At 41.1% G+C, this 13,371-nt stretch overlaps 1 protein-coding gene across 1 annotated transcript in view; it reads right to left on the minus strand.

The window, feature by feature from the left end:
* Positions 1-13,371, minus strand: part of NUP107 (nucleoporin 107) — a 264,058-nt gene that overhangs the window by 17,676 nt on the left and 233,011 nt on the right. The window contains exon 25 of the mRNA XM_053716825.1: positions 724-849. Coding sequence (XP_053572800.1) covers positions 724-849 — 126 coding nt within the window. The remainder of the gene's footprint in view (positions 1-723; positions 850-13,371) is intronic.

The following is a 13,371-nucleotide window of genomic DNA, read 5'->3' on the forward strand; positions in this document are numbered from 1 at the left end:
TGGATGGTTTTGCAGAAAAATTTTCCCTGCATCTCCAGACTCTAACTTTCATCAATACTTTTACTGAGAGGTTGACATGACATTCTTAAAACTCCAGTCCTATCTCGAAGGGCAGATACCCTTTTTTTCAGGACTCTCCGAATCTTCTGACACTTCTCTGCCACCTCCTATCGTGACCAAAGGCAAGGAATGACTGGGGTAATGAGGAAGTGGGAGGGATATTTAAGCCTTTGGCTGGGGTGTCTTTGCCTCCTACTAGTGGCCAGGTGTTGTATTTCCCAACAGTAAGGAATGAAGCCGTGGACTCTCCCTATCTTAGGAAGGAAAAGGGATTATCTATATTTTTAAATAATAATAATTCTGGAGTAGAGTGTCCCTTTAACACTATAATGGCTCTTTAGTGTTTCATATTCCTTTAACAAAAATATTAACAGGTGTTTTTGCATGCCATATCTCAACAGGGTGATGACAGCTATGTATTGTCCCAAATTTCAGATTCCATTTTTGGAAAGATCTACCATATGGCGGTAAAGGAGATGTGACTCTGCAGATTATTTATAGCAACTGAGAGATGTGACTGGACAAACTATCTGTAATCTACGGAGCATGAGGTATCAAACAGGTTAATAATTTAATGTTGGTCTCAAGAATATTAACAGATTAACTCAATGCAGTGTGTCATGATCAGTCACTTATGCACAGAGCGGATACAAACCCACCTACCTCATATTTCTTTTCTTTATGTTCATGCGCCACTTTCTCAGTAAACGAGGCCTGGCCCACCAAAGCTGGCTTCTGAGGTGCTGAATTAATCTGCTTGAACCACTCATTGAAAGCTTCATTGGCTTCCTGTGTAACATGTAAATAAATTAGTACCTTCTCACATATAATATGGCTGACAGATATAAAACCTCAGAGTTACAGTGCAGGGTTGTACAGTATAAATCATAGCCAAAGTATGCATAACCAAGCAATCCTCTACCGACTTGCCATTGTATTCAACATAAAGTAACACACACTACATATTAGATTAACATTAGAAATTGTCCCTTGAGCTATGGCAATAATATACAAGGCAAAGAAAATAACATGACTTGTAGATACATTTTAAATACATATTGTTATACTATATAAGGCTGTGGTACATGAATATTTCCCGCCCTGCTGTTATTATAGTGCTATGATTGGTAGGTATGGTTTAAATAAAGTCTCTATTGCTTGCCCATTGGTGTGGGGTAATGCATAAAAATGTCATAAAATCCATCACACATTCTTCATGGTATATTTTATAGACTGGTCACTGTGTACACAGATACCTAATAGGCCATTAGAATTTGAGCACTGAGGCAAAAAACATGTTATATAATGTATATAATGTATATAAGGCTGTGGTACATGAATATTTCCCGCCCTGCTGTTATTATAGTGCTATGATTGGTAGGTATGGTTTAAATAAAGTCTCTATTGCTTGCCCATTGGTGTGGGGTAATGCATAAAAATGTCATAAAATCCATCACACATTCTTCATGGTATATTTTATAGACTGGTCACTGTGTACACAGATACCTAATAGGCCATTAGAATTTGAGCACTGAGGCAAAAAACATGTTATATAATGTTAAAGGGACATTAAACAATAAATAAATGCTAGATAGAATTATGTATTCCAATAAAAGATTAATCTGATATTAAAGGGATAGTCTAGTCAAAATTAAACTTTCATGATTCAGAAAGAGCATGCAATTTTAAGCATCTTTCTAATTTACTCCTATTAACAATTTTTCTTCATTCAATTGGTATCTTTATTTGAAAAAACAAGAATATAAGCTTAGGAGCAGGCCCCTTTTTGGTTCAAAACCTGGGTAGCGCTTGCTGATTGGTGGCTACATGTAGACATTTAAAAGAAAGCGTTATTGCATTGTCTTTTTATTATGGATTTGTGGATTATGCAATTCTACTATACTTAAAGGGACAGTCAACACCAGAATGTTTGTTGTTTAAAAAGAAAGATAATCCCTTTATTACCCATTACCCAGTTTTGCATAACCAACACTGTTACAGAAATACACTTTTTACCGATTACCTTGTATCTAAGCCTATGCAAACAGCCCCCTTATTTCAGTTCTTTTGACAGACTTGCATTTTAGCCAATCAGTGCTCACTCCATGTTAACATCACGTGCATGAGCTCAATGTTATCTATATGAAACACATGAACTAATGCCCTCTAGTTGTCAAAATGCATTCAGATTAGAGGCAGTCTTCAAGGTCTAAGAAATTAGCATATGAACCTCCTAGAATTAGCTTTCAACTAAGAATACGAAAAGAACAAAGCAAAATTGCTGATAAAAGTAAATTGGAAAGTTGTTTAAAATTACATTCCCTATTTAAATCATGAAAGTTTTTTTTAGACTTGACTGTCCCTTTAGTTTTCATTTTATTGAGCCTTTTCCAAAATCAATTGTAGGAATAATCTGACCCAATCAAACAAGAAAAAACACAACCGGAGCTCCAATAAAACATAAAAATACTTTATTCAAAATGTCATTACAAAATGAATTTACACAGAAAACAGGGTGGTTGACTGGTCTTCCGTGTTTCAGCAATATGCCATGGGTCTATGATTACGGCATATTGCTATTTTAAATAAAACAGAATTTATGCTTACCTGATAAATTACTTTCTCCAACGGTGTGTCCGGTCCACGGCGTCATCCTTACTTGTGGGATATTCTCTTCCCCAACAGGAAATGGCAAAGAGTCCCAGCAAAGCTGGTCACATGATCCCTCCTAGGCTCCGCCCACCCCAGTCATTCGACCGACGGACAGGAGGAAATATATATAGGAGAAACCATATGATACCGTGGTGACTGTAGTTAGAGAAAATAATTCATCAGACCTGATTAAAAAACCAGGGCGGGCCGTGGACCGGACACACCGTTGGAGAAAGTAATTTATCAGGTAAGCATAAATTCTGTTTTCTCCAACATAGGTGTGTCCGGTCCACGGCGTCATCCTTACTTGTGGGAACCAATACCAAAGCTTTAGGACACGGATGAAGGGAGGGAGCAAATCAGGTCACCTAAATGGAAGGCACCACGGCTTGCAAAACCTTTCTCCCAAAAATAGCCTCAGAAGAAGCAAAAGTATCAAATTTGTAAAATTTGGCAAAAGTGTGCAGTGAAGACCAAGTCGCTGCCTTACATATCTGGTCAACAGAAGCCTCGTTCTTGAAGGCCCATGAGGAAGCCACAGCCCTAGTGGAGTGAGCTGTGATTCTTTCAGGAGGCTGCCGTCCGGCAGTCTCATAAGCCAATCGGATAATGCTTTTAAGCCAAAAGGAAAGAGAGGTAGAAGTCGCTTTCTGACCTCTCCTTTTACCAGAATAAACAACAAACAAGGAAGATGTTTGTCTGAAATCTTTGGTAGCCTCTAAATAGAATTTTAGAGCACGGACTACGTCCAAATTGTGTAACAAACGTTCCTTCTTTGAAACTGGATTCGGACACAAAGAAGGTACAACTATCTCCTGGTTAATATTTTTGTTGGAAACAACTTTCGGAAGAAAACCAGGCTTAGTACGCAAAATCACCTTATCTGCATGGAACACCAGATAGGGCGGAGAACACTGCAGAGCAGATAACTCTGAAACTCTTCTAGCAGAAGAAATTGCAACCAAAAACAAAACTTTCCAAGATAATAACTTAATATCTACGGAATGTAAGGGTTCAAACGGAACCCCTTGAAGAACTGAAAGAACTAGATTTAAACTCCAGGGAGGAGTCAAAGGTCTATAAACAGGCTTGATCCTAACCAGAGCCTGAACAAATGCTTGAACATCTGGCATAGCTGCCAGTCGTTTGTGTAGTAAGACAGATAAAGCAGAAATCTGTCCCTTAAGAGAACTTGCAGATAATCCTTTCTCCAAACCTTCTTGTAGAAAGGATAAAATCTTAGGAATCTTTATCTTGTTCCATGGCAATCCTTTGGATTCACACCAACAGATATATTTTTTCCATATTTTATGGTAAATTTTTCTAGTTACAGGCTTTCTAGCCTGAATCAGAGTATCTATTACAGAATCTGAAAACCCACGCTTTGATAAAATCAAGCGTTCAATCTCCAAGCCGTCAGCTGGAGGGAAACCAGATTCGGATGTTCGAATGGACCTTGAACAAGAAGGTCCTGTCTCAAAGGTAGCTTCCATGGTGGAGCCGATGACATATTCACCAGGTCTGCATACCAAGTCCTGCGTGGCCACGCAGGAGCTATCAAGATCACCAAAGCCCTCTCCTGATTGATCCTGGCTACCAGCCTGGGAATAAGAGGAAACGGTGGGAATACATAAGCTAGGTTGAAGGTCCAAGGTGCTACTAGTGCATCTACTAGAGTCGCCTTTGGATCCCTGGATCTGGACCCGTAGCAAGGAACCTTGAAGTTCTGACGAGACGCCATCAGATCCATGTCTGGAATGCCCCATAATTGAGTTATTTGGGCAAAGATTTCCGGATGGAGTTCCCACTCCCCCGGATGGAATGTCTGACGACTCAGAAAATCCGCTTCCCAATTTTCCACTCCTGGGATGTGGATTGCAGACAAGTGGCAGGAGTGATCCTCCGCCCATTGAATTATTTTGGTCACTTCTTTCATCGCCAGGGAACTCCTTGTTCCCCCCTGATGATTGATATATGCAACAGTCGTCATGTTGTCTGATTGAAACCTTATGAATTTGGCCTTTGCTAGTTGAGGCCAAGCTTTGAGAGCATTGAATATCGCTCTCAGTTCCAGAATGTTTATCGGGAGAAAAGATTCTTCCCGAGACCATAGGCCCTGAGCTTTCAGGGGTTCCCAGACCGCGCCCCCAGCCCACCAGGCTGGCGTCGGTCGTGACAATGACCCACTCTGGTCTGCGGAAGCTCATTCCCTGTGACAGATTGTCCAGGGTCAGCCACCAACTGAGTGAATCTCTGGTCTTTTGATCTACTTGAATCGTCGGAGACAAGTCTGTATAATCCCCATTCCACTGTCAGAGCATGCACAGTTGTAATGGTCTTAGATGAATTCGTGCAAAAGGAACTATGTCCATTGCTGCAACCATCAATCCTATTACTTCCATGCACTGCGCTATGGAAGGACGAAGAACAGAATGAAGTACTTGACAAGAGCTTAGAATTTTTGATTTTCTGACCTCTGTCAGAAAAATCCTCATTTCTAAGGAATCTATTATTGTTCCCAAGAAGGGAACTCTTGTTGACGGGGACAGAGAACTTTTTTCTATGTTCACCTTCCATCCGTGAGATCTGAGAAAGGCTAGGACGATGTCCGTATGAGCCTTTGCTTTTGACAGAGACGACGCTTGAATCAGGATGTCGTCCAAGTAAGGTACTACTGCAATGCCCCTTGGTCTTAGAACCGCTAGAAGGGACCCTAGTACCTTTGTGAAAATCCTTGGAGCAGTGGCTAATCCGAATGGAAGTGCCACAAACTGGTAATGCTTGTCCAGAAAAGCGAACCTTAGGAACTGATGATGTTCCTTGTGGATAGGAATATGTAGGTACGCATCCTTTAAATCCACGGTAGTCATAGATTGATTTTCCTGGATAGTAGGTAGGATCGTTCGAATAGTTTCCATTTTGAACGATGGAACCTTGAGAAATTTGTTTAGGATCTTGAGATCCAAACTTGGTCTGAATGTTCCCTCTTTTTTGGGAACTATGAACAGGTTGGAATAAAAACCCATCCCTTGTTCTCTTATTGGAACTGGATGAATCACTCCCATTTTTAACAGGTCTTCTACACAATGTAAGAATGCCTGTCTTTTTATTTGGTTCGAAGATAATTGAGACCTGTGGAACCTTCCCCTTGGGGGTAGTTCCTTGAATTCCAGGAGATAACCTTGAGAAACTATCTCTAGCGCCCAAGGATCCTGAACATCTCTTGCCCAAGCCTGAGCAAAGAGAGAAAGTCTGCCCCCCACCAGATCCGGTCCCGGATCGGGGGCCATCCCTTCATGCTGTATTGGTAGCAGTGGTAGGCTTCTTGGCCTGCTTACCCTTGTTCCAGCCTTGCATTGGTCTCCAGGCTGGTTTGGGTTGTGAAGTATTACCCTCTTGCTTAGAGGATGTAGAATTAGAGGCTGGTCCGTTTCTGCGAAAGGGACGAAAATTAGGCTTATTTTTAGCCTTAAAAGACCTATCCTGTGGGAGGGCGTGGCCCTTTCCCCCAGTGATGTCTGAAATAATCTCTTTCAAATCAGGTCCAAATAATGTTTTACCCTTGAAAGGGATGTTAAGCAATTTTGTCTTGGAAGACACATCCGCTGACCAAGACTTTAGCCAAAGCGCTCTGCGCGCCACGATAGCAAACCCTGAATTTTTCGCCGCTAATCTAGCTAATTGCAAAGCGGCATCTAAAATAAAAGAGTTAGCCAATTTAAGTGCTTGAACTCTGTCCATAACCTCCTCATACGAAGATTCTTTATTGAGCGACTTTTCTAGTTCCTCGAACCAGAAACACGCTGCCGTAGTGACAGGAACAATGCATGAAATTGGTTGTAGAAGGTAACCTTGCTGAACAAAAATCTTTTTAAGCAAACCCTCTAATTTTTTATCCATAGGATCTTTGAAAGCACAACTATCTTCGATAGGAATAGTAGTGCGTTTGTTTAGAGTAGACACCGCCCCCTCGACCTTAGGGACTGTCTGCCATAAGTCCTTTCTGGGGTCGGCTATAGGAAATAATTTCTTAAATATAGGGGGGGAACAAAAGGTATGCCGGGCCTTTCCCATTCTTTATTTACTATGTCCGCCACCCGCTTGGGTATAGGAAAAGCGTTGGGGGGCACCGGAACCTCTAGGAACTTGTCCATCTTACATAACTTCTCTGGAATGACTAAATTGTCACAATCATCCAGAGTAGATAATACCTCCTTAAGCAGTGCGCGGAGACGTTCTAATTTAAATTTAAATGTCACAACATCAGGTTCAGCTTGTTGAGAAATCTTTCCTGAATCTGAAATTTCTCCCTCAGACAAAACCTCCCTCATGGCCCCTTCAGATTGGTGTGAGGGTATGACAGAACAATTATCATCAGCGTCCTCTTGCTCTTCAGTGTTTAAAACAGAGCAATCGCGCTTTCTCTGATAAGTAGGCATTTTGGATAAAATATTTGCTATAGAGTTATCCATTACAGCCGTTAATTGTTGCATGGTAATAAGAATTGGCGCACTAGATGTACTAGGGGCCTCTTGTGTGGGCAAAACTGGTGTAGACACAGAAGGGGATGATGTAGTATCATGTTTACTCCCCTCATCTGAGGAATCATCTTGGGCAATATCATTATCTGTGGCATTACTGTCCTTACTTTGTTTGGACACTATGGCACAATTATCACATAAATTTAAATGAGGAGACACCTTGGCTTTCATACATATAGAACATAGCTTATCTGATGGTACAGACATGTTAAACAGGCTTAAACTTGTTAACAAAGCACAAAAAACGTTTTAAAATAAAACCGTTACTGTCACTTTAAATTTCAAACTGAAAACACTTTATTACTGAATATGTGAAAAAGTATGAAGGAATTGTTCAAAATTCACCAAAATTTCACCACAGTGTCTTAAAGCATTAAAAGTATTGCACACCAAATTTCAGAGCTTTAACCCTTAAATTAACGGAACCAGAGCCGTTTTTACATTTAACCCCTATACAGTCCCAGCTATATGCTTTGCTGAGACCCAACCAAGCCCAGAGGGGAATACGATACCAAATGATGCCTTCTATAAGCTTTTTTAGTGATTCTTAGCTCCTCACACATGCATCTGCATGCCTAGCTCTCCAAAAACAACTGCGCATTAGTGGCGCGAAAATGAGGCTCTGTCTATAACTAGAAAAGGCCCCCATCTGAAAAAGGTGTCCAACACAGTGCCTGCCGTTTTTCTAAACAATTCCCAAGATTATAATAACCCTTAATAGTTAGAATCTGCATAATATGCCTAGTAAAGCAATCGTTTTAGCCCAGAAAAATGTCTACCAGTTTTTTAAGCCCTTTTGAAGCCCTTTATTCTTTTATTTAACTAAGAAAATGGCTTACCGGTCCCCATGAGGGGAAATGACAGCCTTCCAGCATTACATGGTCTTGTTAGAAATATGGCCAGTCATACCTTAAGCAGAAAAATCTGCTAACTGCTTACCCCAACTGAAGTTACTTCATCTCAACAGTCCTGTGTGGAAACAGCAATCGATTTTAGTAACTTCTGCTAAAATCATCTTCCTCTTACAAACAGAAATCTTCATCTCTTTTCTGTTTCAGAGTAAATAGTACGTACCAGCACTATTTTAAAATAACAAACACTTGATAGAAGAATAAAAACTACATTTAAACACCAAAAAACTCTTAACCATCTCCGTGGAGATGTTGCCTGTGCAACGGCAAAGAGAATGACTGGGGTGGGCGGAGCCTAGGAGGGATCATGTGACCAGCTTTGCTGGGACTCTTTGCCATTTCCTGTTGGGGAAGAGAATATCCCACAAGTAAGGATGACGCCGTGGACCAGACACACCTATGTTGGAGAAATAAGTATTTTTTATGTTTTATTTGAGCTCTGGTTCTATTTTTTTTTTGTTTGGATGTTACTTTGGGATAGCAAGGAGTTCCTTTCATTAACCAAGAGCTCCTTCTTTAGCTTTCGCCGAGACCTGTTTGTACGTCAGGAAAACGGTTCTAACTGTTGTACCTCTATGCGCTGTTTGGATTTCCAAGTTGTTGTTTTTTTAAAGTATTTTTATTGAGTTTTCATAATACAGGACTGTTGGACAAGAGAAAGTAAAAGCATATGAATTTATATAAGCTTAAACGAACATAGTTACAAACATATTTAGATATGCATCAAACCATATAATTTTCTGTTATGAATGTTCAAAGTGTTAGTGCTTTACAGGGAGTGCAGAATTATTAGGCAAATGAGTATTTTGACCACATCATCCTCTTTATGCATGTTGTCTTACTCCAAGCTGTATAGGCTCGAAAGCCTACTACCAATTAAGCATATTAGGTGATGTGCATCTCTGTAATGAGAAGGGGTGTGGTCTAATGACATCAACACCCTATATCAGGTGTGCATAATTATTAGGCAACTTCCTTTCCTTTGGCAAAATAGGTCAAAAGAAGGACTTGACAGGCTCAGAAAAGTAAAAAATAGTGAGATATCTTGCAGAGGGATGCAGCACTCTTAAAATTGCAAAGCTTCTGAAGCGTGATCATCGAACAATCAAGCGTTTCATTCAAAATAGTCAACAGGGTCGCAAGAAGCGTGTGGAAAAACCAAGGCGCAAAATAACTGCCCATGAACTGAGAAAAGTCAAGCGTGCAGCTGCCAAGATGCCACCTGCCACCAGTTTGGCCATATTTCAGAGCTGCAACATCACTGGAGTGCCCAAAAGCACAAGGTGTGCAATACTCAGAGACATGGCCAAGGTAAGAAAGGCTGAAAGACGACCACCACTGAACAAGACACACAAGCTGAAACGTCAAGACTGGGCCAAGAAATATCTCAAGACTGATTTTTCTAAGGTTTTATGGACTGATGAAATGAGAGTGAGTCTTGATGGGCCAGATGGATGGGCCCGTGGCTGGATTGGTAAAGGGCAGAGAGCTCCAGTCCGACTCAGACGCCAGCAAGGTGGAGGTGGAGTACTGGTTTGGGCTGGTATCATCAAAGATGAGCTTGTGGGGCCTTTTCGGGTTGAGGATGGAGTCAAGCTCAACTCCCAGTCCTACTGCAAGTTTCTGGAAGACACCTTCTTCAAGCAGTGGTACAGGAAGAAGTCTGCATCCTTCAAGAAAAACATGATTTTCATGCAGGACAATGCTCCATCACACGCATCCAAGTACTCCACAGCGTGGCTGGCAAGAAAGGGTATAAAAGAAGAAAATCTAATGACATGGCCTCCTTGTTCACCTGATCTGAACCCCATTGAGAACCTGTGGTCCATCATCAAATGTGAGATTTACAAGGAGGGAAAACAGTACACCTCTCTGAACAGTGTCTGGGAGGCTGTGGTTGCTGCTGCACACAATGTTGATGGTGAACAGATCAAAACACTGACAGAATCCATGGATGGCAGGCTTTTGAGTGTCCTTGCAAAGAAAGGTGGCTATATTGGTCACTGATTTGTTTTTGAATGTCAGAAATGTATATTTGTGAATGTTGAGATGTTATATTGGTTTCACTGGTAAAAATAAATAATTGAAATGGGTATATATTTGTTTTTTTGTTAAGTTGCCTAATAATTATGCACAGTAATAGTCACCTGCACACACAGATATCCCCCTAAAATAGCTAAAACTAAAAACAAACTAAAAACTACTTCCAAAAATATTCAGCTTTGATATTAATGAGTTTTTTGGGTTCATTGATAACATGGTTGTTGTTCAATAATAAAATGAATCCTCAAAAATACAACTTGCCTAATAATTCTGCACTCCCTGTATATGCAAACATACGACTAGATTTAGAGTTTGGCGTTAGCCGTCAATACCAGCGTTTGGGGCTCCTAACGCTGGTTTTGGGCTACCGCTGGTATTTAGAGTCAGTCAGGAAAGGGTCTAACGCTCACTTTGCAGCCGCGACTTTTCCATACCGCAGATCCCCTTACGTCAATTGTGTATCCTATCTTTTCAATGGGATCTTTCTAACGCCGGTATTTAGAGTCGTGGCTGAAGTGAGCGTTAGAAATCTAACGACAAGAGTCCAGCCGCAGAGAAAAGCCAGGAGTTAAGAGCTTTCTGGGCTAACGCCGGTTCATAAAGCTCTTAACTACTGTGCTCTAAAGTACACTAACACCCATAAACTACCTATGTACCCCTAAACCGAGGCCCTCGCCACTCTATTAAATTTTTTTAACCCCTAATCTGCCGACCGCACACCGCCGCCACCTACATTATCCCTATGTACCCCTAATCTGCTGCCCCTAACACCGCCGACCCCTATATTATATTTATTAACCCCTAATATGCCGCCCCCAACGTCGCCGCCACCTACCTACACTTATTAACCCCTAATCTGCCGACCGGACCTCACCGCTACTATAATAAAGTTATTAACCCCTAATCCGCCTCACTCCCGCCTCAATAACCCTATAATAAATAGTATTAACCCCTAATCTGCCCTCCCTAACATCACCGACACCTAACTTCAAGTATTAACCCCTAATCTGCCGACCGGACCTCACCGCTACTCTAATAAATTTATTAACCCCTAAAGCTAAGTCTAACCCTAATACTAACACCCCCCTAAGTTAAATATAATTTTTATCTAACGAAATAAATTAACTCTTATTAAATAAATTATTCCTATTTAAAGCTAAATACTTACCTGTAAAATAAACCCTAATATAGCTACAATATAAATTATAATTATATTATAGCTATTTTAGGATTAATATTTATTTTACAGGCAACTTTGTATTTATTTTAACCAGGTACAATAGCTATTAAATAGTTAACTATTTAATAGCTACCTAGTTAAAATAATTACAAAATTACCTGTAAAATAAATCCTAACCTAAGTTACAATTAAACCTAACACTACACTATCAATAAATTAATTACATAAAATAGCTACAAATAAATACAATTAAATAAACTAACTAAAGTACAAAAAATAAAAAAAGAACTGTTACAAAAAATAAAAAAATATTTACAAACATTAGAAAAATATTACAACAATTTTAAGCTAATTACACCTACTCTAAGCCCCCTAATAAAATAACAAAGCCCCCCAAAATAAAAAAATGCCCTACCCTATTCTAAAATAAAAATAGGAAAGCTCTTTTACCTTACCAGCCCTTAAAAGGGCCTTTTGCGGGGCATGCCCCAAAGAATTCTGCTCTTTTGCCTGAAAAAAAACATACAATACCCCCCCAACATTACAACCCACCCCCCACATACCCCTAATCTAACCCAAACCCCCCTTAAATAAACCTAACACTATGCCCCTGAAGATCTCCCTACCTTGAGTCGTGTTCACCCAGCCGGGCACCGATGGACCAAAAGAAGACATCCGGAGCGGCAGAAGTCTTCATCCTATCCGGGCAGAAGAGGACATCCGGACCGGTAGACATCTTCATCCAAGCGGCATCTTCTATCTTCATCCATCCGGAGCGGAGCCATCTTCTTCCCAGCCGACGCGGATCCATCCTCTTCTACCGACGCCTACTCACCGAATGACGGTTCCTTTAAATGACGTCATCCAAGATGGCGTCCCTCGAATTACGATTGGCTGATAGGATTCTATCAGCCAATCGGAATTAAGGTAGGAAAATTCTGATTGGCTGATGGAATCAGCCAATCAGATAATAGAATGCGAGCCACCGCGGAACATCCATCCTGGCCGACGACGAATGACGGTTCCTTTAAATGACGTCATCCAAGATAGGAAAATTCTGATTGGCTGATGGAATCAGCCAATCAGATAATAGAATGCGAACCACCGCGGAACATCCTACGTCATCCAAGGTAGGAAAATTCTGATTGGCTGATGGAATCAGCCAATCAGATAATAGAATGCGAACCACCGCGGAACATCCATCCTGGCCGACGACGAATGACGGTTCCTTTAAATGACGTCATCCAAGATGGCGTCCCTCGAATTCCGATTGGCTGATAGGATTCTATCAGCCAATCGGAATTAAGGTAGGAAAATTCTGATTGGCTGATGGAATCAGCCAATCAGATTCAAGTTCAATCCGATTGGCTGATCCAATCAGATTGAGCTCGCATTCTATTATCTGATTGGCTGATTCCATCGGCCAATCAGAATTTTCCTACCTTAATTCCGATTGGCTGATAGAATCCTATCAGCCAATCGTAATTCGAGGGACGCCATCTTGGATGACGTCATTTAAAGGAACCGTCATTCGGTGAGTAGGCGTCGGTAGAAGAGGATGGATCCGCGTCGGCTGGGAAGAAGATGGCTCCGCTCCGGATGGATGAAGATAGAAGATGCCGCTTGGATGAAGATGCCGCTTGGATGAAGATGCCTACCGGTCCGGATGTCCTCTTCTGCCCGGATAGGATGAAGACTTCAGCCCGATGATGGACCTCTTCAGCCCCTGCTTGGATGAAGACTTCGGAGGCTCTTCTGGACCGATCGGTGATACCCGGCATGGTGAAGATAAGGTAGGAAGATCTTCAGGGGCTTAGTGTTAGGTTTATTTAAGGGGGGTTTGGGTTAGATTAGGGGTATGTGGGTAATGGGTTGTAATGTTGGGGGGGGGGTATTGTATGTTTTTTTTCAGGCAAAAGAGCAGAATTTTTTGGGGCATGCCCCGCAAAAGGCCCTTTTCTATTTTTATTTTAGAATAGGGTAG

The sequence above is a fragment of the Bombina bombina genome, chromosome 6 (genome assembly GCF_027579735.1).
Source record: "Bombina bombina isolate aBomBom1 chromosome 6, aBomBom1.pri, whole genome shotgun sequence".
NCBI lineage: Eukaryota > Metazoa > Chordata > Amphibia > Anura > Bombinatoridae > Bombina > Bombina bombina.